The sequence below is a fragment of the Marmota marmota genome, unplaced genomic scaffold, assembly GCF_001458135.2.
Source record: "Marmota marmota marmota unplaced genomic scaffold, marMar, whole genome shotgun sequence".
NCBI classification, from domain to species: domain Eukaryota; kingdom Metazoa; phylum Chordata; class Mammalia; order Rodentia; family Sciuridae; genus Marmota; species Marmota marmota.
Window position 1 is genome coordinate 8,627,391 of NW_026000185.1, and position 23,561 is coordinate 8,650,951.

The 23,561-nt window shown below is 53.7% G+C and overlaps 3 protein-coding genes across 6 annotated transcripts in view; 1 reads left to right on the forward strand and 2 right to left on the reverse strand.

Moving 5' to 3' along the window:
- The window catches only part of Arhgdig (Rho GDP dissociation inhibitor gamma), a 3,284-nt gene extending 1,868 nt beyond the window's left edge, over nucleotides 1-1,416 (reverse strand). The window contains exon 1 of the mRNA XM_048789506.1: nucleotides 1,380-1,416. Within this exon, the coding sequence (XP_048645463.1) occupies nucleotides 1,380-1,401 (22 nt within the window). The 5' untranslated portion in view covers nucleotides 1,402-1,416. The remainder of the gene's footprint in view (nucleotides 1-1,379) is intronic.
- Nucleotides 1,417-1,569: 153 nt separating this feature from the next.
- Nucleotides 1,570-8,365, forward strand: Rgs11 (regulator of G protein signaling 11). 4 transcript variants are annotated; one of them, XM_048789502.1, is made up of 17 exons: nucleotides 1,570-1,896; nucleotides 2,014-2,110; nucleotides 2,186-2,236; nucleotides 2,305-2,411; nucleotides 3,071-3,122; nucleotides 3,213-3,271; nucleotides 3,622-3,698; nucleotides 3,836-3,917; nucleotides 4,465-4,533; nucleotides 5,540-5,569; nucleotides 5,646-5,707; nucleotides 5,800-5,913; nucleotides 6,013-6,128; nucleotides 6,300-6,387; nucleotides 6,468-6,606; nucleotides 7,322-7,404; nucleotides 7,502-8,365. In XM_048789502.1, the coding sequence occupies exons 1-17, from the start codon at nucleotides 1,834-1,836 to the stop codon at nucleotides 7,614-7,616; spliced, it is 1,404 nt and encodes a 467-aa protein (XP_048645459.1). In that variant the 5' UTR covers nucleotides 1,570-1,833; the 3' UTR covers nucleotides 7,617-8,365. The 4 variants fall into 4 exon arrangements, with proteins under 4 accessions (XP_048645459.1, XP_048645460.1, XP_048645461.1 ...); XM_048789503.1 differs by having other exon boundaries at nucleotides 5,546-5,569; XM_048789504.1 differs by lacking the exon at nucleotides 4,465-4,533.
- A 1,020-nt stretch (nucleotides 8,366-9,385) lies between these two features.
- Nucleotides 9,386-23,561, reverse strand: part of Fam234a (family with sequence similarity 234 member A) — a 16,931-nt gene continuing 2,755 nt past the window's right edge. The window contains exons 2-12 of the mRNA XM_015491051.2: nucleotides 16,496-16,801; nucleotides 14,183-14,299; nucleotides 13,677-13,865; nucleotides 13,063-13,193; nucleotides 12,766-12,898; nucleotides 12,376-12,505; nucleotides 11,767-11,907; nucleotides 11,362-11,437; nucleotides 10,999-11,154; nucleotides 10,562-10,664; nucleotides 9,386-10,483 (exon numbers count right to left, since the gene is read on the reverse strand). Of these exons, the coding sequence (XP_015346537.1) occupies nucleotides 10,278-10,483; nucleotides 10,562-10,664; nucleotides 10,999-11,154; nucleotides 11,362-11,437; nucleotides 11,767-11,907; nucleotides 12,376-12,505; nucleotides 12,766-12,898; nucleotides 13,063-13,193; nucleotides 13,677-13,865; nucleotides 14,183-14,299; nucleotides 16,496-16,763 (1,650 nt within the window). The 5' untranslated portion in view covers nucleotides 16,764-16,801 and the 3' untranslated portion in view covers nucleotides 9,386-10,277. The remainder of the gene's footprint in view (nucleotides 10,484-10,561; nucleotides 10,665-10,998; nucleotides 11,155-11,361; nucleotides 11,438-11,766; nucleotides 11,908-12,375; nucleotides 12,506-12,765; nucleotides 12,899-13,062; nucleotides 13,194-13,676; nucleotides 13,866-14,182; nucleotides 14,300-16,495; nucleotides 16,802-23,561) is intronic.

The window sequence follows — 23,561 nt, forward strand, 5'->3', positions numbered from 1 at the left end:
TCTGGGCAGCGGGGACTCCCGGGGCCACCTAACTTGGGGCGGGGGCTGGCACGCAGCCTAAGGGGACCTCGGCAGGCTGGCAGGCTGGTCTGAGCACCCTGAAGCTCAGTCTAGGCCACAGACACTAAAGGATGTGCCCGCAGGGCTGGTTTTTATCTGTAGGGGCCTGGGGACCCAGATAATTCGGGAGGTACTGCCCTCTGGGAAAGAACCATGAAGAAAATAGAAGGCAGGCGAGATGAGGGGGAAGCCAGGGTTTCTTGACACCTGAGAGCTGGGGATGGGTGTTGGGGGTCAGCCAGGGCAGGTGAGGGGTAAGCAGACCCTCAGCAGGAGACAGACCAAAGGCTGGGTCTGAATAAAGGGGGTTGCCCAACACCAGATTGAGTCCCCTTTCTTAGACACCTCTACCCCATCCCCATTTCTGGGGACACCCAGGAATCAGACCAGAGCCCCACTGTCTGAGCAAGAGGCCAGCCCTCTGTGCACTCTGGCTGGGTGTTCACCTGGCCAGTCTTTCCAAAACAGAATCCTGCAAAGGGGCCCTGGGCGCACTGGAGACCCACCCCCTGCTGCCCTTTTCTGCAGGACTGGAAGTATTAGGTCACTTGTCTCCAGGGGACAGCTCCAGCTGCTGGTGGCCTATAGCATCCAGATGTTCACTCAGTCTCAAAGCCAGCCTGACACACACCCCACCCTTCCCCGCCCACATACAGTGTGTATGGGAGTGGGGAATGGGTGACCTGGGATCTAAGAGGAAGAGTTCCTGCCTATGACAGGTGCCCCCTCCAGCCCCCAGCTCCACTGCCCCATGTCATTCTGGACCTGCACTGCCAGCACTGGTAATGGATTCAGGTGGCCATGTTTGGATGCTCCTGGCCCAAGGCCACCCTACCCACCTCCCTCCATCTGACCTCTGGCACAGGGAGGATAAATATAACATATAGCATTTCTACTTCTTATAAAGGGCTTCCTAATGGGGCCTGGAGGGCCTGGGCATATCTCAGGAGGGGATGGCCAAGCTGCTGGAGAAGGGACAGAAAGTGCCTGGACCCTGGGAATCTGGGTGAATATGGGTAGGGGGTGTTGAGACCTCCCTTCTCCAGTAAACCCTTTTCTATAGTTCCAGGGCACCCTGGCTAGGATCTCTGCCTGTTCACCTGCTGTCCCACCCAATCCCCTGTGTAGTTAAGGGGATGTGGCCATTCCCCACTCTTCTCCCCAGTCTCTGAGGACCCCTGTTCAGGAACCCACGGTGTCACACACTCCCAGCAACCTCAACCACAGGACAACTCTGACACAGGGAAAAGCCAACACAGCTCCTATAGTGCTGGGAACCACGCGGACCAGCTCATGATCATGATCAGGGTCACACCAACCTGTGGTACCCACACAGGGCATGTGCGGTGGGTGCCGTGGTTTGCAGGGAAATACTCCTCAGGCTGTCAGAGACCCTTCTGACCCCACATCAGTGACTGCTGCCGGTCCCGTCTGCCCTAGGGGACACACACTGGCAGCCTGAGACTATGGCAGGCCCAGAACCCTTGTTCCCCTCAGGCCCCTCCCCTGGTGAGCCTCTATTTGCTGGTTCCGCTCCAGGTCCGAGTCCACCCCCTCAGGGCCCCCTCGTCCTGTCGAAGGTGCGCCTCGCCCCACCTCCCCAGGCTCAGGCCAGGCCAGACCTGGGAGGGCATCCCTGGGTCCCAGTCGCCCCTGTCACCGCCCTGCGCTGCAGGCTCTCCAACACAGGCTGGGTGGCCAGCCTCTGCCCGAGGCCCCAAGGGTTAACCCAGGCGGGAGGGGCGGGGCCGCTCGGACGTCCACCGCTTAGGCATGGCCGCTAGCCCAGCGCCCCGTGGCTGGCGCCCCCGCGCGCAGAGGCCGCACCTCCGCAAGGTGGGCCTTCCAGCCCCTAGGGTCCGGGGGGGGGGTACGCGCAGGGGCTGGCCTAGCCCGCTCCAGGAGCCCGTCCGGGGGCGCCGGCGAGACGCCCCTCACGGTCCCCTCGCCCAGATGGAGCGGATGGTCGTGAGGATGCAGGACCCTGACCAGGGAGTGCGGACGCGGAGCCAGCGTCTGCTCATCACTGTCATCCCGCACGCGGTGACGGGTGAGGCGCGGTGAGGGCCCTTGGCGGGGGGGAGCAGGGAGCCAGGCCTGCGCCCACCCAGCCTCTCCCGTGCAGGCGGCGACATCGTGGAGTGGCTGGTCCGGAAGTTGTGCATCTCGGAGGAGGGTGAGAGTCGGCCAGCCCAGGGGCTGGGGAGGGCGGGCCAGGAGGAGCACTCACTCACGCCCCCGCAGAGGCTCTACACCTGGGCAGCCTGCTGGCGCAGCACGGCTACATATACCCGCTGCGCGAGCCCCGCAGCCTGGCGCTCCGGCCGGACGAGACGCCCTACAGGTTCCAGGTCAGGCCTTGCGCCCGAGCGACCCCACCTGCCCCGCCGCCTGTCAAAGGGGACTCCGGAGGGGACTTGGGAGGGCGGGCCTGCTAGCGCTGGTGGGGGGTGTGGTGAAGTCACCGCTGGCGATTCACCGCCCCCTCCCCAGGAGGCTAGGATTGGAAGTGTCCCTGTGATAAGAACCAAGTTAAGGGTGGGGTTTCAGTTTCCTGGGGCCACTCCAGGACCCCCATAAAAAGGCATTACCTGCGGAGAACTCTGCCAGCTGCCTGCAGGGGATGTCCTTAAGCCTCCACCCCTGAAGAAGGAGGCTGTATTGGGGTGAGGACAGGATACCTGCACCTCAACGTGTTATTCAAACATGATGGAGCCCCCCTTCCTGCCCTTCCCAATCACATCCAAGAACCAGGCAACCCTAAGCTCTGATGTGACCACATCCAGGGCTTGGGCAGGCCCCCACCCCTACCCTATCCTAGGGGAGAGCAATCTGTGTGCAAAACCCTAAAGCTTGAGTCGGACTCAGTCCAAGTGGTAAGAATGGAGAGTGGTCCACTAAGCTCTTGGAGGTGGGCAGATGGCCAGCGGATGGGAGCTGTGAGGGTGAGCAGTATATGGGTGGAAGGGCTCAGGAGGTGCCTTACATCCTTACCTCACAACATGGCTAGACACCCTACTTCTGGACCAGCACTCTGTGGCCAGCTGCCGAGTTGGACTATGGTGAGTGTGGAGGACCTGGGGCTAGCACCGGGCCAGCTCCCAGGACTGGGCAGAGCTTGTCCCTCTGCAGCCTGTTCCCTGTCTTTCCAGCCATCTACTTGACCAAGAAGAACATACAAAGGCAGGGAGCCCTGGTCACCCATGAGAAGGTGAGGCCCAGCAGGCTGAGTCTAGCAGGAAGAACCCAAGCCTCACAGTCTGCCCCAGAGTGTGCAGCTCAGTCTTTGAGACAGTCCATACCCGCTTTGCTCTTGCTGGGCAGGCCCCCACCCCACCTACCCTGAAGGGGCAGCTAAATGCTCCCAGAGCCAGAGAAACAGCCCCTGCACAGGGCCTCAGGGGTGGGCTGGCCTCCATTCCAGGTGGAAAGATCACACACACACACACACACACACACACACACACATCACTTGCTCCCTCGCTCTCACTGAAGAGGTGGAGTCCATGTCCCAGAACTGGGTATGCAAGGGGTCACCCACTGGAGACCTCATGTCCCCAGGAGCACTATGACCAGTTGCATAAGAAGATCAACCATACCTGGGACCTGGTAGTGATGCAGGCTCGGGAACAGCTACGGTGAGCCCTGTCCCTGTCTATGCCCACACCCAGTGACACCAAGCCTGGCAGTCCTAGAACCAGAAAACATCCCAGGCTCCAGGTCCTGAGCAGAGTGGGAATGGGGGGGACTCTGCTTAACCTCCCCCTTCCTCCAGGGCTGCTAAGCAGCGCAGGAAAGGGGACAGGCTGGTCATTGCATGCCAGGAGCAGACATACTGGCTGGTGAACAGACCCCCGGTGAGTCCCTGTGACATGAGGGGGTGGGTTTGTTGGGCAGACATGGGGTCTACCTGCATCCTTGGAACCTTTCCTGAAACTCTGACTTGAGCCTGTAGGAATGACATGCCCTTCCTGGTTCTGGTGGGTGACAGGAAGCTGTCATTCCGTGATTGAGAACCCAGAGGTGACACACTCAAGACTGTGGCTGCATGCACCCCCAGACCACAGGACCAGTCAGATCCTCTCCTGGTCTAAGGGAGGGCTATAGGGGAGCCTTGGGGGACTGAGGCCTTTGTGGGGGCCAGGAGGAGCTGCAACAGAACTGAGCTTTGGGGTGCTACCTGGGATCCAGCCTTCCCCAGACTCAGGTCCAGCAGGTGATTCAAGGCCCACTCTATCTGGGGAACCATTCTTAGGGGTGGGAGTGAGTAAAGAGGATGGAGCTCAGGATCAGGCCAGGCTTGGTTGCTTGCTCATCAGTTTCCACATTAAATGATGAAGAGCTTCAGAATTGGGGTCCCTAGGAGTAGAAACCTAACACCCCAGCTTACCTTCCTTCTTGCAGCCTGGGGTCCCCAATGTGCTGGAGCAGGGCCCAGAGAGGCGCTCCAACAATGCCAATCAGGTGCAGATGGTAAGCGTCTGCACATACACCTGCCCTGGCACACACACCTGCCCAGGCCTACCTGCCCATGGCTCATCCCACCACCCACCATGGGACAGCTTGGGCTGTGCTCCATCCTCCCATCCCCCTTCTGTCCTTTAGTTCACCCAAATTCCCCTGATGTGCCACTCCAAGGGCCCTACTCTACTCCTGGTATAAGCCCCCTCCTAACTCTTGTGCTCTCTCCTCCCACCTGCTGCCTGGGTGCAAGTAAGTGAAGTGGCCCTGGGGGAGGGGAGGGGAGGGCTCTCCCCCAGACCAGGACTGTGCCAGGGAAGTGGGAGGGTGGCAAGCAGGGCTATGGCCGGCACCTGGACCATTCCACTTCCCTTCGGGGCCTCTGTGGCCTGCAAACTACAGAAATCAGGCCCTGGACAGGCAACTACTCTTACCAAAACCAGAGTCCAGAAAGATTTGTGTCCTCTTCCTGATGGAAACTGCTTATCTCAGGACCCTAACTCTTCCTGAGTAAAGGCAAAGAGCTGGGGAAAGCTAGAGTCTGAAGAATACATCTCCAGCGCCATACCTTGTGCTGGTTGTGGAGCATAGGGAGCCTGGGTCAGCCATCCTGCTAGACCTGGGGTGGTGTGAGGCCACAGGTTTCTGAGATAGAGCTGAGTTCCCCAATGTGATGTCAGTACAAGGACTTCTCACGTATGTATGTGTTGTTTAAAATAATACTTTAAATACCTCTGAAAATATGACAAGTTAAACATAACTGGGGACATCAAGGCCACTCGGAACACCTGAAGGTTCTATGGAACATTCTAGAAATCTCCAGACTAAAGGCTCTCAGAGGTCTTCCAGGTTTAGGCATAGGAGAAGGGGCTTTTCTCTGAAAGAGTCAGGGATGCGGTGCTGAACCTTCCTCTGCCACATCTTGTGAGGCAGGAGCTCTGCTCTAGGGGCGTTGGGCAGGTGGGTGTCCAGTTCCGAGGGGAGACCTGCTGGTCATGCAGCCACCTGTTCCTTCCAGTCACAGAGCTTGGATTTCTACAAGCGAGAGGTAGGTTCTGGGGGATGGGGGTTTGGGCGGTCTGTGCTCCAGCCCTGATCCTGACTCAAGAGTTCTGGCACCCTAGATAGAGTGGTCGAGGAAAGCGCTGGGCCGGACCCGGGTGAAGTCCTCCATCTGCCTTGAGGCGTGAGTCCAGGCGGGCAGGAAACCCCCAGCCCAGCCCCTTTCTGGACTTGCTTGCCCCTGAGGCCCCTCTGCACTGCCTGGACTTCTTCCAGGTTCCTGACATTCAGCCACCAGCGAGGCCCACATGACCCTATCCTGGCAGGATGTCTGCCCAGCAACCCCTGGGTCACAGATGACGATGCCTACTGGGCCATGAATGCACCCACGTGAGCACAGGGCCGTGGGACCATGGGTGTGCCTCCAGCTTGGGGGGCTGGTAGCAGTCAGTCTCCCACTTCCCCACAGCCCTACCCCTCTCCTCCCAGGGTAGCTGTGCCCACAAAGCTCCGTGTGGAGCGGTGGGGCTTCAGCTTCCGGGAGCTCCTGGATGACCCCATGGGGCGGGCCCACTTCATGGACTTTCTACAGAAGGAGTTCAGTGGTGAGAAGCCCCATACTCCTTGCTCATGGCAGGCTGCTTGAGTGAGGCTGCTGGCTGGCCCTTCCTCCCAGGCTGCCGGCCAGCTTGGGATCCTCCTGTCCCAAGAGGCCTTGGATCCCCATCTTGGCTACCCCTGGGTAGGATCTCTGACTTGGCTCTCCTGGCCCATAGCGGAAAACCTCAGCTTCTGGGAGGCATGTGAGGAGCTGCGCTTTGGAGGGCAGGCCCAGATCCCCACTCTGGTGGACACTGTGTACCAGTGAGTGTGGTGGAATGGTACTGGCTGGCCAGTGTGTGGGCATGTCCAGCCTGGACCCCCAGATGCCATCTCCATCCCAGGCAGTTCCTGGCCCCAGGCGCTGCCCACTGGGTCAACATCGACAGCAGGACGATGGAGCGAACACTGGAGGGGCTGCATCAGCCCCATCGCTACGTCCTGGACGATGCACAACTACACATCTACATGCTCATGAAGAAGGTGGGCCCCATCTGGGCTCATGTCCCCACCCAATCTCATGGGGCCCATCACAGTGTTGGTTGCTTTTGTTACGCTGCCTGTTTGGATTTTGTCCCAAGTATTATCTCTAGTGCCGGCGTGTTTCCCCCACTCCTCTTGTCAGGAGCAAGGGCAGCCCTCTACTCTGTGTGCCGATTTCTACCCTGTGTGCCCCCAGTCCCCTCCCCCTCCTCTGTGGCTGGTGCTTCCATGTCACAACTCTATGCTGTGGTTCTCCAGTGTGCAGACCCCACAGCAGAGTCATGCTTGACCCTTCCTTAGTTATCACTTTAAAAAAAAAATAACAAGTTGGGCCCCAGTATTGGCCAAGGGTGGTCAGTGAGGCTTGGAAGTTGTTTTGGTTTGGGTGGCACTGGGGTGCCATTTTTATTTTGAGACAGGGCCTAGCCGAGATGCTGAGGCTGGCCTGGTTTACCTCTCCATATGTGTGGGCACTGTAGCTCCTGGCTATCTTTTGTTGTATTGTGGTCCCACTAGATGGGAGCCAGGTCTCCTCAGGTCTGTCCACCTTGATCTGGGCAAGTCAGGGTGGCTGCTGCCAGCCCTTTTCCTGTCAGGGCCTCTGTGTAGGCAGGACAAGATCCCAGCAATGCTGGGTTGGACCCAGTGCCTCATACGTGCTAGGCAAGTGCTGTCCCCTGAGCTCCAGCTCAGCCCAGGATGCTGTCTCTGGCAGGACTCCTACCCGAGGTTCATGAAGTCTGACATGTACCAGGGCCTACTGGCAGAAGGTGTGATTCCACTGGAAACAAAGAGACGGTGAGCCCAGGAAGTCCCTGTGCCCACTGAGTGGTGAGGGCCCTGCAGGGAGGAGACAGGGCCTTCCTGCCACTTGTCTGGCCTCTTCTTGCCACAGGGTATTCCCATTCATGCGGAAGCCTCGGCTCTCGAGCCCCAGCCCTGCTCTGCCGCCCACCTCTGGGGAGCCCTCAGCAGCTGGAAGCGCTGCAGGTGGTGACGAGGAGAGCTAGGAGGCTCACCTCCAGCCAGCGACACCTGTGATGGTGGCCATCCTCTCCTGCACCCCGTGGCACTCGACCTGAGTCCAGAGGGCCCAGCCTTGCCAGCCTTTCTCCAACTTCTCCTTTCCCTCTGACATGACATCTCCTGCCCAGAAGGGACTGGTCCTGGGGAGGGATCTCACTGGCCACACTTGGCCAGGAAAGGACTTATTCCCAGAGAAAGGGGAGGCCAAGGCCGAGGCCATGTGGAGCCCCTGGCATTCTGCAGCCTTCAGCTCAGCACTGGGTGCCCTTCCCCACCAGAGAACACTAAGACAGCTGGCACAACAGGACACCTGTCATGAGATGAGGACAAGCAGGCTTCTGGGCCCTCCACTCTGCCCAGGCACAGCTCCCCCGCCCCTATGACCCTAATCCTGCTGAGACCATTCCAGCCTCTTCCACCTACTCTCGTGTGCTGTCCATGGCACCCGCCCCAGGTTCAACAGATGACTCCATGCTGTCACTCTGACCCGGAGCCTCCCAGTTCCCTCAGGGCAGGTCTTTGCCAGGATGGCACAGCCAGTGTCCATTCTTCCCATCTAAACCTTCCTTTGGGCTACTGGTGTTATTCCCTCTCTGGTGAGGGTACCCTGCTTTCCCGGACCTAGGCTAAAGGCATGGGCTAGTTCCTTTTGAGGTGCCACCCACCCATAGGCCTGGCCCACATCCTTTCCCCATCCACTCTGGTGCAGAAATAAAAGGACCTCAGCCCTGCACTGGTCATATGCTGGTGAATGCACGTGGTGTGAGCACGTGAGGCATGTGTGTGTGAGCTGGCCACAAGGCAAAGGTCAGTGGGCATGGCTCAGGTGTAAAGGTGACCTCCCTCAATGTGCAGACTCTCAGGCTCCAGGCTGCGCTGAGACTTGGGGAGGTAGAGGGTACAGTCTGTGCTCTGGCAGCCCAAGGTGAGCAGGGGCCTTACAGGCGTAAGGATGCTGGCCAAAAGAGGAAACTGCCAAGGAAGCGCTCATGGGAGGGGCTCCTGGCATTTACACAGCACCTCCTGGGCAGCTGTGCCCAGCCTTATCTAAGGCCCTGAAGTTGCAGGGGCACAGCATGGGCAGAGCCTCTAGGACCCTTGAGTGGCCATGGTCATAGTAACAAGTTTAGGAGGTGAAGACTGTGGTTGGAGGGAAGCTGGGAATAGACTCCTGTCCTCAGCAGTCACCAGGTGACCTGCAGAGCACCTCCCCCAGGGATGGCTCTACTGAAGCCCCTGGCAGTTCTCATATATGCCACTGTCCCTATAGCCCCTCTGTGCTCAGGTTCTGTAGGCTGGGTTGCCTTTATTTTTCAGGAACAGTGGACCTACTTCCTAATACAACACCCAGTTGTTCAACCTTAACCCCACATCCCCACCCCAGGCCTTCCCAAGGAGAAAGAGGAGCAAGGATACCTTAGAGGCTACGAGACCAGAGCTGTATTTAAACCACAGCAAGCTCTGGCAGGCTCCTCATTTCCAGGCTGCATGGCATCTCCCTGAAGCCCCTCCCAGCCTTGCCCTGCCCCAGTGGTAGCAGGTGCTCACCCAGCCCTCCACTGCAGGCCCATGCTGGCCCAAGGCTCCTGTTTACATGGGGCTTGGTGCCCTGCTGGTCAGCAGTTCTCAAACCCCAGGACTCGCTCCCAAGGCTGTATGGTGACTGCTGGGCCTGTAAATTCCCGGCCAGTAAATTCCTGCTTTGCTCCTTGGGCAGACAGGCAGATGGCGGGCTCACACCAGACCACAGGGCTCTTCGAGACAGTGCACGTTTATTCTGTAGTTTCTGTGGTGACTGGCATCATCAGGCTCTTTGCTACAGAGCTCAGGTTCTGGACTGGGCAGGGCTGCTCCTTGCAGAGCACAGCAGTTGCCCTTGGGCCTCAGGAGCGACAAGGCACAGAGTGAGTCCTACATCAGATGAGCACCAGGAAGTGGGGCAGGAGGTGCTCCCATGCCCAGGGACATGAGGCCTCTATTAGACAGCAGCTCCTGTGTGCGGAGGGCACAGACTGACACCAAGTGGATGCAGTAAGGACACCTGTGAGCTGTGGTGCAGGCCCCCTGCCCACCTGTAGGGGGCACCCCCACTCTAGATCCCTATTCCTCTCCCCCCATGGGAGCTGCTTCCTCTGCTCTGGGTAGGCCTGGGGGGCTGCAAGGCCTCAGGCCTTCCCCAGCACCCATCCTCTGATCTTCATGATCCCAGGGGTCAGTGCAGAGGGGGGACCAGGCAAGAAGAGGAGGGGCACGCAGATCAGGCCTGGGAGTTGCACATTCTACAGTGGCTTATCTGGCCTGGGAGAAGCTGGCAAGGAGAGGGCACAGAGCAAGGGTGGCATGCCACAAGGTGAGCTCTGCTCACAGCCCAGGAGGCTGCAGGGGCACCCTGGCCTGCTAAGACCCTCAGGGCATAGTGAAACCCAGCGCAGCTCAGTGTGCACATGGAGTGCTGGGTCAGGGGCCTGGGCAACCCCATGTACATCCTCGGTCGTGACCAGTAAGGCTGTGGCTCCCAAGTGGACAGTGGTCACCAGGTCAAGAGTGGGGATTCTATAGGAGGCTGAGGGAGGGGCCCACTTCCCAGGGTGCCTGGCTTCTGCAGTTGGAGTCTTTCCACGTGCTGCAGCTGGTTCCATTTATACCTAGCTTCGGTACCGTAGCCGAGAGAAGCGGTCCCTGATGGCCTGATCACTGTCTGGCCCGCCGTCACCCAGGCGAATCACCCGGCTGCCTGGGACAAGGTCCCGTACCTTGTGCTTGGTCACAGAGACCAGGCCAGGCACATTGGGGCTTGCTGGGCCAGTCAGGAGGACATAGGCAGCATGGCGACTCGGCTCAAACAGGAGCGCTGTGGGGGAGAAGCTGTTAGAGCCTCTCAGGGTCAGCCAGAGCAGACCTGGGTGCCCGGGCCCACAACCACACTCACCATCGAAGGCAATGATGTGGGCAGAGATGTTGACCAGCTCCAGAAGGACGCTGGGCAAGGTGGGGTGGAACATGTACAGACTGTGCTGGGCGACTCTGGGCTCCTGGAGTGAGGACCGCCAACAGGCCTCAACACTCCCGCTGTCCCCAGGCCAAGGCCACATCCTAGGCAATACTCAGGCCACCTTCAGGGATGCCTCACTACAGCTACCATGCCCAGAGCTGACACCCACCAGGAAGCCCCCCTTCCCAACCTGAGTTTGGTCCTGTTCCTTCCTGGCATCCATTATATCAGCTCTCCCCAACACAGAGCCCCCGTCATCCCTAGGAGAATGTAGGGCACGTTCCCCACTGTGGCCCACTCCCACTAGGCTTCAACTGATTTGGGATGGGCCAGCCACCGATGGGCAGGGCTATCCCGAGTGTGTCCCCCCATACCATCTCATTGGTGCTGGCTAGTTCATGGAGGCCCCAGAAGAGGAAGGCCGAGCGGTGGTCAGCAGTTGGCAGACTGGCAGAAGGTGGGCCTCCAGGGAAGCTGGGGAGGGCCTGGCTCCACAGGACAGCCCCACTGCCAAGGTCCAGAAGCAGGATCTGGGGAGGGAGGGGACACTGGGGAGCACTGGGATAAACTCAGGGCTTACATGGGCACACATGCCCCTAGCCATGCCAGCATGGAGGCAGCTGCTCTCTTGGGGGCAGCCAGAACCTTCTCTCTGGTCTGAGGGCAGCTGCCTCTGGGGCCACAGTGTTGCTTCTCAACTGTGTCAAGTTGGAATCTCTGGAGGAAGTAAAGCCCACCTGTCTATCAGTGCCAGTTCCATTTTCAATGACTACGGCCAAGGTGTCTGGCTTGTAGTGGCCAAGGATGGGTTTTCTGGAAGAGGAGTAGAGAAGAAGAGTTCACAAGGGATCTCTGTAAAGAGACTAGGATGAAGGAAACACCTGGGGACAGTGTGCCACTCAGTCCTCTGTGTCCACACCAGGACAGGGCTGGGGATGCCCATATCTGGCCCCAGGACTAGGAGATGACCCTCAGAACCAGAGGTTTCACTGGCCCCGCTATAGGGGCAGGGCAGCACCATGGCTAGGAAAAAGGCCTTTGGCAGAAGAATGTGGACCCCTCCAGCCTGCCCCTCCACCCTCCTACCAGCCAGGGGGGTGGGCTGCAGATGCCAGGAGGGGACAAGGGGATAGACTCCATACCTCATGACCTGGACTTCACCGAGGGTCCACCTGGGTGTCAGCTCCTGTCCATCCAGGAGCACACAGGCCTCAGAGCTCACAAGGAGCAAGTCCTGGCCAGATTTCCCTGGAACGCTCATCAAGTAACGGACTGCTCCAGAGCTGGACAGGGGAGCAGAAAGAAGCACACAGTCCCTGGGCTGCCTCACACCCCACCAAGCCTGTGGGGACTGACTCCTGCAGGTTCCCACAACATAGCCCCATGCCTCAGCCCCCCAGCTGGAGGAAAAGCAGGACCCTGGTAGCTGGGGGGAAGATGAGCATCCCACCAGGGCGCTCTCTCCGGAACGGGACTGGACTCTGGTTGCCCAGGGAGGAGGAGGAGGAGGAGCATCCCACCAGGACTCTCTCTCCTCAAGGGACCCTGGCTGCCCAGGGAGGAGGAACATCCCACCAGGATGCTCTCTCCTCAGCTGTGCTTGGCCTCCATCTATCTGTGTCCCTTTTCTGAATACAGGATGGTCTCATGGCCCAGAGCTACACAGTGGCCCTCAGCCTGTTTGGCTCTCTTGTGGTCCTTGCAGGTCCCAAAGCCCGACCCGTGGGACAAACACCATGCTCCAGACCAACCTGCGTAGAAGCTGCCTGGTGGCAGAAGTGTTGAGCATGCTCTCCCAGAGGGGGTCTCTCTTGAAGGGGCTCTCTCTCCCAGTCACCCTCTCATAGAGACCCTTCACAGAGCAGCTGCACAGGGAACTTTCTATTCAAAACAGAGGAGCAGGAGTTACCAGGGTCACCCGGCAGCCCCACACCCAGCATGCTGCCACCCATGGTCCAGGTGCTTGGGTCCCCTGAACTTTGGGATTAACCAGCACCTCTGTGACAGAGGGCAGCAGATGCCCTGGGGGCAGAAGCCAGCTTCCCTACATGCTGCTTTCTCCAGGGCGCTGAGCTCATCTGTTGAAGACCAGCACTCCTGTGAGTAGGAAGCGCCCCCTGGGAACGCAGGGGCCGGCATACCGCAGGGCAGGAGGATGTAGTGCGCGCCCGTCCGGGTGACATGGAGGAGCAGGCCACTGTCTCCGTCCACACCGAGGCTGCCTCTGTGGCCAATCTGGCGCCCAGTGCTGCCTGAATAGATGTACCCACTGACCTGCAGTGACAAAGGACAGTGGAAGAGAGGTAGACCTGGACCTGCAAGAGAGTCTGGGGTCAGACCCGATCCTCTCTGGAAGGTGGAAGTGGACAAGGAGGCAGAGAGGAGGCAGCATGGGGCTGGGACTGGGGATTCAGGAAGAGAGCAGTGTGGGCCGGCACCTGCGTGGCCTCCCGGGTAAGGATCAGCAGGTCTGGAGACCCATCACCATCGACATCAGGCACCTGGAGCAGAGGGCTCAGGACAGAGGCATTCCCACCAAAGCTGCTGGGTTGGCTCCACAGGGTCTCCCCTAAAACCAAGCACACCATCACTGTACAGGTGTACACTGCAGACACCTTCCCAGCAACCTTACAATGGCCCTGGGGAAGTCATCCACGCTCAGGGCCTGTGGTCCACACATTCAGAAATGGGAACATGTGTGAATGGGCCTGACATCCCGTCAAGAGGAACAGATACTGTGCTGAAGATGTGGCACGCCCACGTGAGAAAAGACGGTGGCCACTGGAAAACAGCAGTGTTACTCCTGGAAGACTTCTCTTCCTGGACTCCACCTGGAACCTCCTACTCCTGGGCACTGGGCAAGGGCTGCTCCAGAACACCCAGGGCCAATGTGACCCTTCCCAGCTGGGAGCAGGGCCTCATCTGGGCCAAGTGGCACCCACAGGTATAAGCTTCTGCCAGGAGAGAGTGCCTTGGAGCCAGATCCTTGGTCGGGGGCCAGGGCCTGTCCTCACCATGCCTTTCTTCTCCCAGCCCTCCACCTAGGGCCCACCTGTAAGCAGGTCCACTGCAGTGAGAGAACTGGGTCTTCCCACAAGGACACAGGCAGACGACTTGCCATCTGACAGCCGGGGCACAGCACAGTCCACCAAGGCCACGTCTTGGGCCACAGGCCTCTCCCAGAGCACGCTGCCATTGGCCCCTGACACGGCAGCCACGAAGGCACAGGGAGAGGAGAAGCCTGAGGGGAGAGACCACAGCCTCCAGTCAGTGGTGCAGCTGGCCCTCTTCATGCCCTGCCTGCAGCCCTGGGCCTGGGCCTCGCCCTGCTTCCCTTGTCTCTGGTTCTTAAGCTCAGACTCACAGCCCCAAGTGGGGTGATAGGGCTAAGCCTGCCCCCTTGCCTCTTCCCACTCCTGGAAGGAAGGAAGAGGGATGGGATGGTTTCCAGAATCCCACCACTTGCCTCCCCAAACACCACAAAAGTGAGAATGTGACCCAGAACAAAGACCCCTCTACCTGTAGGGAGCCCCTCCTTCTCAGATAAAACCAAAATACCTTCGTCAGCGCAGGATTGGTTGGAATTGTCAGTGCTGTTGGTATTTTTATAAAGAAAGACAACATCTTGGATCCTGTCCCTGTTTATGTCTTCCATGGCCAGAAAGTCATAGGTAACTGAAAAAGAAGCCACGGACCATGTTCCACAGGCCATGCCTGTCTGCAGAAAGGTCAAGTCTAACATGACCCACTGCTCTGCTCTGCCTGCCACTGTGAGCAGGTTTTCCCCCCACACTGAAAAAAGCAGCAATTGTTCAGGAATGTGACAGGCCAGGCAGATCCTAGCAGGTGTTGACACAGGCAGGATGCTCAGGCAGTACAAACAGGTGCTTTAAATGCTTGGGTTTGAGAGGGATCCTCCTGGACCAGCTTGGGACCCAGACAGCCACACTCCGTCCACATTCAGGCCTACTGCTTCCTTTTATTCAAGGACTCAAATGACACACTCTGTCTTAAAATCAAACAGCAGAAGAATGACAATGGGCCCTTAGCTTACACAAAAGCTCAAAACAAATCAGTCCAAAACAGAGAGCTAAAACTATAAAGTGCTTTACACAGGGAAGTCTACATGGCATTGGATTTAGGAATGATTTTTTAGACATGACGCCCAAAGCACAGGCAACAGAACAAAAAGTTAATGAGACTTCATCGAAGTTCAAAGCTTTTATGCATCTAAGGTCACTATCAATAGATTAAAAAGATGACCCGCGGAACAGGAGAAAATATTTGCAAGTCATATGCATATGGCACAAGTGTCCAGATTATAAAGACTCCCGTGGCCCAATAACAGAACAAACAACACAGTGAAAAATGGGCAAAGGACCCTAAGAAGATATACACGTGGCCCCTCGGCACATGAAGAGACAGGCCACATCACTAGTCATCAGGGAACTGCAAGGCAAGACCATAAAGAGGCTGCTTCAGACCCATGGTGTGGCTGGCATGAAGGAAAGGCAGGAGGACTGCTGCCACACTGGGGGGCTCCACGGTGGGAGCCCAGGGTGCTGCCGCCAGGAGGAAGGCCAATCAGCCTCTCGGAACATGGGCTGGAAGTGTGCTCAGGCGAACTGTGGTGCTAGTCTTTTTGTTTGTTTTGTGATACAAAGGGTGGAGGCCAGGGGTGCTCAACAACAGCTTCATCCTCAGTCCTGTGTTTTGTTTTTGAGACACACCCAGCATCTAATCGCTTCTACCTCAGCAATTTGAGTTTTGTTTAACATCCCCAAATCCATTACTGTAATATACCAAGTGGATAGTATGAAGGGAGTACCACATAACCACCTCAGAGACAGAGAAGGCCAGCACACAGCCACACCCTCCATCCCAGGGACTCGAGAGAGGCTGATCACAAGTTGGAGGCCAGCCTTGGTAACTTGCCAAGACCCTATCTCAAAATAAAAATAAAAAGGGCTGGGGTGCAGCTCAGTGGTAGAGCACCCTGGATTCAGTCCCTAGCGTGTCATGTGAAGAGAGAGCTGTCACACTCGAGGCATATGAAACACCTGGAAAAAGTGACTTTACAGAAACAAAAAGCCCAGCAGGCACAAGAAACAACCTATCCTCCTTCCTAGGACCAGGAGAAGAGGACAAGGCAGGGGGAGGGGGGGCAATGGTCCTGGAATCTGGACAAATGACACTAAGTAAGCTTCAATGAGAAATTCTCTTTATCCCCCAAAAGAAGTCAAGTATGCAAAGCAGCACAGCAGCAGAGGTCACTGGCTCTCCCACCCACTGCCAGGACAACTGTGCATGCTGTCCTGAGAGGAGGAGGCCAATTCAACAGGCACACTTCACTCTGGCTAGAGCAGAACAAGCCTGGATGACACCACCTGCTGCATACCTCCCATGTTTCATAACACCTGAGTCTTTCCGCCAGTTGAATGTTTTATAGAAAAAATTATCAAAAAGAAAGTAACCAAGCCAGTTGCGGTGGCCATGCCCGTCATCCCAGGGACTAGGAAAGCTGAGCGGGAGGATTCCAAGTTCAAGGTCTGCCTGGGCAACTTAGTGATGCCCTGTCTCAAAATGAAAAATAAAAAGGTCTGAGGATGTGAGGTCATTGGCTTATGTCCTCATGTTGGTTAAGCACCCCTGGCTCAATCCCTAGTACCAGAAAAGAATAAAGGAAAATAGAAGAAAAGTAGCTGCGAGCTGTGTGTGCCTGTCCACCCAACCAAAGAAGTGCTTCTGGTTTCACTGAGGCTGCTCTGGAGCACCCTAAAACCCCTGTGGAGGTGTGCTTTTCAAGTGGGGCACAGAACTGGCAGACACTTGGTTGACTCACTGTCAAAGACCACAGTCCTGCCTCCTCACCTGCTGCGTTGTAATCGATCCTCCACATTCGCTGGGACTCTGGTCGGTCTGGACACGGGATGATGAACGAGACAACAAACACCACGAAAAGGCAGGTAAACAACGACAGGAAGAACGCCACGGTGCGGCAGCGGGACAGCCGGGTCTGTGGAGGTGTGCTTTTCAAGTTATCTTCATCCTTCAACCTGTTCCCCAGATTTTCCTGTGATTTTCGGTCTTCATTCTTCAAGGGGTGGATTTCAGCTTCTAAATCCTTGTTGTCCATCATTCTGTCACATCCCAAAGCTTAGCTCCTGGTCACTGTATCTGTAAAACAGGAGCAGTTAAGGCCAGCAGCCAGCAGCTGCAGCTCCCCACACATGCGCAGCGTCCAGTCTTCCAGCAGTCTGCTGCAGCTGCCACTGTCGACCTCAGCCCCAGAAATACAGCTTCCTGAGCACTCAGGGTGTTGGCCTGAACAGATTCCACCCAGCAGGCCTCCAGTCAATCTGGAAGGCACACGGGTGTGCACAGCAGGCAGGAAGGGCACTCTCACACTGGGGCTTGCTGCCTGCTGCTCCAGGGCTTGGCCAAGCTCCTGCCCTTCCATGGGCACAGATGGGAGAGGCTGCTGGAACAACGTTCTCACACGTGGACACCCTTGGGCACACGGACTCCAAGTTCAAGGAATCTCAAATGAAGTGGGCTGTGGCATCTCAGCCTTGCCCCATCGTGTGACCTGGGACCATGATTGGATTGGTCTGCGATTCAGTGCCCTTATCTGTAAAAGGGACATAATATCTACTTAGGAGACTAGAAGACTATTTTAAGGATTAAGTCATTGTGCATGTAATGCACTAATAACAATAGTAAGCACTCAAACACTAGCTCCTTGTTACAGCAGTAAGACAAAGTGTGTATCAGCAGAAGTGAGGCACAGGACGAAAATGGACAGGGGCAGGGAAAGCCAGACTCGGAGTGACAGCCTCTGAGTCCCAGCTGCGGAGGGAGGTAGAAGGTCTCTGTTGGCCCAGTCCCCTCCTGCTGCTGGTTGATGGTGGGTGTGGTAGGGATACCTGGAGTGGCCACCTCAGAAACCCAAATGGAAAACATACTTGAAGATGGGAAAGCTGAAGTCCAGAAAGAGTGGGGCACTGTGAAATCTGAAAACCACCTCTGCAGCCCTGAGTTGTTTGTGCTGTAGGATGTGAAACAGAAACAGGCTTATGCCTTGCTGCAGCAAGAGATCTGTAATCCTGGTCCTTTTCAAAATTCAAGCTGGTGCCCTAACTAATACAAATTACATGGAGAGGATGGCAGGGATCACAGGATCAGGTGAGTTAAAGCCTTTATCTACCCAAACAGGAAGCCAGCAGTCCAAGCTGGAAGGGCAGCAGACAGAGGGCCCCCAGAAGACGGCTACTGAGGGATGGGTCTGGATGGACCAGACAAGAGACTGCTCTTTTCTGTTTTGAATTTTTCCCTTTTTGACTTTCATTGTTTTTCTTTATTTAATAAAAATAATTCATTGAAAATCCTGTGCACATACCCATTAAAATGGTTTTTATTTAAAAAAATAAACAAACATGCGAGTGAGGATGTGAGAAGTGGAGCTCAAACACTGCTGGTGGGAAAATGGTACAGCCATGTGGGGAAACAGGCTGGCGGTTCCTCAAAAGCTAAGAAGAGGGGCTGGGGTTGTGACTCAGTGGTAGAGCACTCGCCTAGCATGTGCGAGGCCCTGGGTTCGATCCTCAGCACCACATAAAAATAAATAAATACAATAAAGGTATTGTGTCCAACTACAATCAAAACAAATATTTTAAAAAAAAAAAAGCTAAGAAGAGCTGGGCGTGGTGGTCATGCCTGTAATCACTGTGCTCAGGAGACTGAGGCAGAAGGATCACAAATTGGAGGCCAGCCAGCAACTTAGTGAGACCCTGTCTCAAGATGAAAATAAATAAATAAATAAAAAGGGCTGCTCAGTGGTTAAGTGCCCAGGTTAAAAAAAATAAAAATAAAGTTAAGCAAAGTTACATGCTATCCAGCAATTCCACTTCTATATACCAACAATAATTTAAGGCAAAGACTAAAACACTTATAAATAAATGTTCATTGCTTCATTATTCACCATAGCCAAAAGGGAGAAACAACTCAATGTTCATCAACAAATAAGTGGAGGAACAAATGTGGTCCGTCCTTACAGGGCCGCCTCTAAGGTGAGGCTGAGGGGAGTGAGCCTCCAAGGCTGCACTCCCTGGTACAACTCAGACACCCGTGTCCACATTTGTCTGACTCTGTGTGTGTGAAACACACAGGACAGGCACATCTACAGGACATTAAGTAGGTTAGGGATGTGGGGAAGAACCACTCAGGAGTGGGTTTCCCTTCTGGATGACAGAAGTGTGGCAATGGTTGCAGATGCACCAAATGGCACTGATGGAAAATCTTATGTCATGTGTGTCTGAGCACAACTGAAAACACAAACCTGTGTGTCCTCTCCTCAGTGCTGAGGCATGAGTTGAGTTTTAATATCTTGGAGATCAGGAAATGTGTGGCTATACAGGTAATGAGTTGGATGCAAGGGAAATCAAACAATGAGTCATGAGGGGGACTCATTAAGCCGGCACATGAATGGCATGGGAAAGTGTGGCAGGAGCTTTGTGGAAAATGCAGTTGGGGTGTGGGGGAGCCAGGGGCCTGGACTGCAGCGGCTTGACAGCAGGACCAGGGTGCAAGGCACCAGTGCCAGGAGAGATCTCTGCTCTGCAAACCTAGCTCTACGTCCCAGGTCCCCAGAAGGGACACTTGAGATGTTTCAGAAGTTCTTTTAGCAATGCTAAAATTCTAGATTTCTGTCTTTAAGGCATTCTTAAGGTCTAACCCTTTGGGAAGGAAACCTTAGTTCTCTAAGCTGTGGCTGCCTCATTACCGGAAGGAGAGCACCTTTCGGGCACAGCAAGCACCCTTAAGCCTCAAGCACTATGCAAAAATGAGGGGTGCTGCTCTCTTTCTGCTTCCTGATCATCATATGAGTTGTTTCCCTCTGCCACACTCTTCCACCATGATATCCTGGCTCACCTCAAGCCCTGAGGAATGGAGCCGGCATTCTGTGGACTAAGATCTCTGAAACCTGTGCCAAGGTGCTCCCACAATGCCACAGAGAACTCACAGAGAAGCTGCATCCTTTTGAGGGAAATGCAGGAACACTTGACCTCTGTTGGGGTGCGCTGTGAACCATCAGCTCCAGGAAGTTCACGTATTCAACATTAGATCAGTGATGTCACATCTTTGTACAGTCGGGTTTTTACTGGTGTTGTGATAAAGAGTGAGCCTTGTACAAAAATCAGTAATGATTCTGGAAATAAGTGTGATTATGTCCAACCCGACTGGAAGGTTTCAGAAGCTGTGTGATGGCTAAGAGGTACATGCATTTTGTTAGTTAAGAAATTTATTTAACAATTAAATACAAATAGTTTTTCTTCCAGGGTATGTGAATTTTTTCAAACAGCTATCAATTTAGGGCATAAATACTTATCATTTAGACCTAACAACTTAAAACATTGTTTTGTATTTCTTTTGGTCTAAGGGTACTGTGAAAACCTAGATAAAACTAGACACTAGAGCTCCATGAACCTAGAAAGTTTGGGAACCTCTAACAGAATAAATTTTTATAGTGAAACTGTTAGTTCGGAGGCTCTGCAACCTTTACATGTTTTAAGTGTGGTCAAATGCCCTTCAAAAATATGACACCAGAGGGGTTAAATTAAAAGAGACACCGTGACCCATGCATTGTGCCAAGTTTGATTTTTTTAAGTGATACAAAAAAAAAAAAAAAGAAGAAGAAGAAGAAAAGAAAAGTAAAAAAGCATCTCTAGTCATCTTGGGCTTTGAATCCTAAAGGCAGAAACTATTTTACTTCACCCCCAAGTCCCAGATTGGCTACAGGGTTCGGTAAATGCATGTTGACAAAATAAAAACAACCCTTTCCCCAAGGGTTGCTAAGGCAAGGTTGAAAATAATGTCAGGCTATAGTCAAATTACACATGCATACTTCAGGTTGCCAGATAAAATAGAGAATGCTCAGTTGAGTTTAAATTTCATAACCCAAACCCAGAAAGTCAAGGTTCATATATTTTCTCCATGTGTGGAAGCTAGAGAGAAACAAGGAAAAAAGCAGGATCTCATAAAAATAGAATGAAGACCAGTAGAGTAGAGGAAGGGGATCAGAGGGAGGAAGATGAGGAGGGAAATAGGAGGTACGGGGGAATGAAATGGACCAAATTATATCATTATATTGTGTGCATGTATGAATGTGTAACAATGAATTCCATTATTATGGATAATTATAATGCATCACTAAAATATTACCAAACATTTAAATTTCAGATAAACAAGAAGTAATTATTTTAAAGTAACTATTTCCAAATTTTGCATGCGATGTACCTCTACTATAAAAAATTGTTCCTTGAGATGAAAACTGCACCTGAGTGTCAAGAAGAACCTAAGGAAACATGACCACCAAGGGCAGTGTGGTATCCTGAGTGGGATCCTGGGACAGGAAGAGGACATTAAGGAAAGACTGAAGACATCTAAGTAAGGATTTTTACAAATAATATTGTATCATATCATTTTAATAATTGTGACAAATATGCCATACTAATGTAAGATGTTAATAATAGGGGAAATTGCGATAAATAAGAACTATCCATATAATTCTGTAAATCCAAACCTGTTTCAAATTTAAAAGTTTATTAAAATTTAATTCTTTATTAAGATTTATTAATATTGTTAGCTCTGGCAACCCTGACACTCTTACTTTCAAACAATAGTTAATCATACAATATGAATACTTAAAAAAAAAAAAAAAAGAATGAGGAGTGCTGCTCAAAAGGACCTGGGAGTCTAAAAAAAGGCCTATCCACTCCCCAGTACACATTTCCCAGGCCTACTTGGGCCTGGGGCCACTGGAATCTGTGTTGAATAGCAGCACCTGACCAGCTACCAGCTCAGCTGGTCACTAGGCCTGGGCAGCAGACCTATGTCTTCATAAGCCCATGTAGATCTAGTAATTGTGAAGCCATGAACAGTGCATCTCCCTCAGTTCCTGCCACAACTGTGGTCCCCAGCCTCAGCTGCCGTAATCCTACTGCAGCATCCCAGACCAAATAATCAGCTCCTCTGGATGGGGATCCAGGGCAGGAGTGCTGCTGATGCTCTCCTGGTGATTCCCAGGTGCAGCCAAGTGGAGAAATACTGGCTGAGCATCTGCTCTGATCTGTGCACCCCACCTGAGCATCAGAGGAAGACCAGATTTCTCCTGCCCCTGAAGAGGGCCTCTCTCTCCACTGCAAGCCTGGAGAAGAGCAGCAGAGGGAGGGCGCCCTCCTTTGAATCAAGCCATCTGAGACTGTGTCCTGAGTTTCCTGCTTTGGAACTCTCAGCCACTTTAGTTAACACAATAGCAGACTCAAGCTGATAAAGCAAACTGCTCTTTTCCCTAACCGTTTCTCTAATCCCCAAGCCATTTGGATACCTAAAATTAAGACCACACGATAGTGCACAAAATATGATTACGAAGGTAGCGGGATGTTTAATACCAATGTTAAGGACATATGATACACACTCTGAAAGGTGCAAAAGGTGACTCTCAAGGGCAGAAACAGGCCACTGGTTTCCAACTGCCCCTCCCAGAAAGCCCGTGCACTGGCAAGTCTGAGCAGACATGTGACCAGCACAGCTGAGTTACAAAGGCGACTTCCAGGAATGAGAGGAAAGATAAACTCTTAAACCCGATTGCATGATTTACCATGTGAAATCAGACCAAATGGGATAGCACAGGCAGGAATCAGGGGGTGCTGACACTTTCTCAGCTACCAGGCTTTGATTTAGAGAACCTGTGAAAAAATACTGCCCCGTGGCGACCAACTCGGCCACATGACTTGGAGCAGGTCGAAACCCTCTACTCATAAGCAGCACATTTGGGAAGTAGGGTAACTGGCCCCTTGTGAGAGCCTATTGGCCAGTGTCCTTGTGCAACTCGTGAGCAGGGCAGAGTAAGTGACGGGAACAAAGGCTTTGAGAGGAAAACTCCTATCATTAGAAGCAAACTAGTGCAGGTAACTTGTCTTAAATAAGATAACGTACTTTGCTGTCAGTTGAATTATACAAATGTACACGTATTCACTGATCCTCTGATGTAGGAGGAAGTCCTCTGAGTGTGGCCCACAGACCAGAGCTCTGGGCTCCTCCTCCACAACTCTGCAACTTAAAGTAGAGGGAGAACTTGGGGACCCAAGTGTAGAATCCTCTTGGATTTATAAGAAATTTTTTCAGTCTTTTATAGTTGTCTTATTCATATCAAATAAGATTTTTTGGGGGGGGTACCAGGTATTGAACTTAGGGACACTCAACCACTGAGCCACACTCCCAGCTCAATTTTTGTCTTTTATTAGACAGGGTCTCACTGAGTTGCTTAGCACCTCGCTGTTGCTGAGCTGGCCTTAAACTCATGATCCTCCTGTCTCAGCTTCCCAAGCTGCTGGAATTACCAGCATGCGCCACCTTGCCTGGCCTCGAATTAGATTACAGTATTTGCTGACCTACACCTTTACAAGTCTTCCTAAAGAATTCAAGTCGTTTTTATAAAACTACTAATCCATTTGCACTCTGCCATCAGTTTACAGAAGAATTATGCTACATCCTATTACAGTTAACAGGCAAGACCAAGGCAACCACATCTGACTCTTGGAAAGTAGATGATTGTACGGTCAACGGCAGGAGGACTTTGTGGGCTGACCAAGAGTCCAATGCCCATGTTGACCACTAGCATGCAGGTCTGGGGCCTTCTGACCACTGGTGAGTCAACTCCTTGACAATCATTTAAAAGAGAAATGACTACATGCATTTTTCTCAGTGATCATTTATTCACTCTTAACATTTTTAGATAGTAAAAAAATTTTAAATTAAAAATGACTGAGGGGGCTGGGGATATAGCTCAGTTGGCAGAGTTCTTGCCTTGCATGCACAAGGCCATCGGTTCAATCCCCAGCACCACAAAAAAAAAAAAAAAAAAAAAAAAAAAAAA

Bases quoted from the DNA above. Each gene is read 5' to 3' on its own strand.
- Rgs11 (XM_048789502.1), top strand. From the start codon at position 1,834: ATGGCCGCTAGCCCAGCGCCCCGTGGCTGGCGCCCCCGCGCGCAGAGG. The intron at 3,699-3,835 runs GTGAGCCCTGTC...CCCTTCCTCCAG, and splicing joins CAGGCTCGGGAACAGCTACG to GGCTGCTAAGCAGCGCAGGA. The intron at 6,607-7,321 runs GTGGGCCCCATC...TGTCTCTGGCAG, and splicing joins TCTACATGCTCATGAAGAAG to GACTCCTACCCGAGGTTCAT.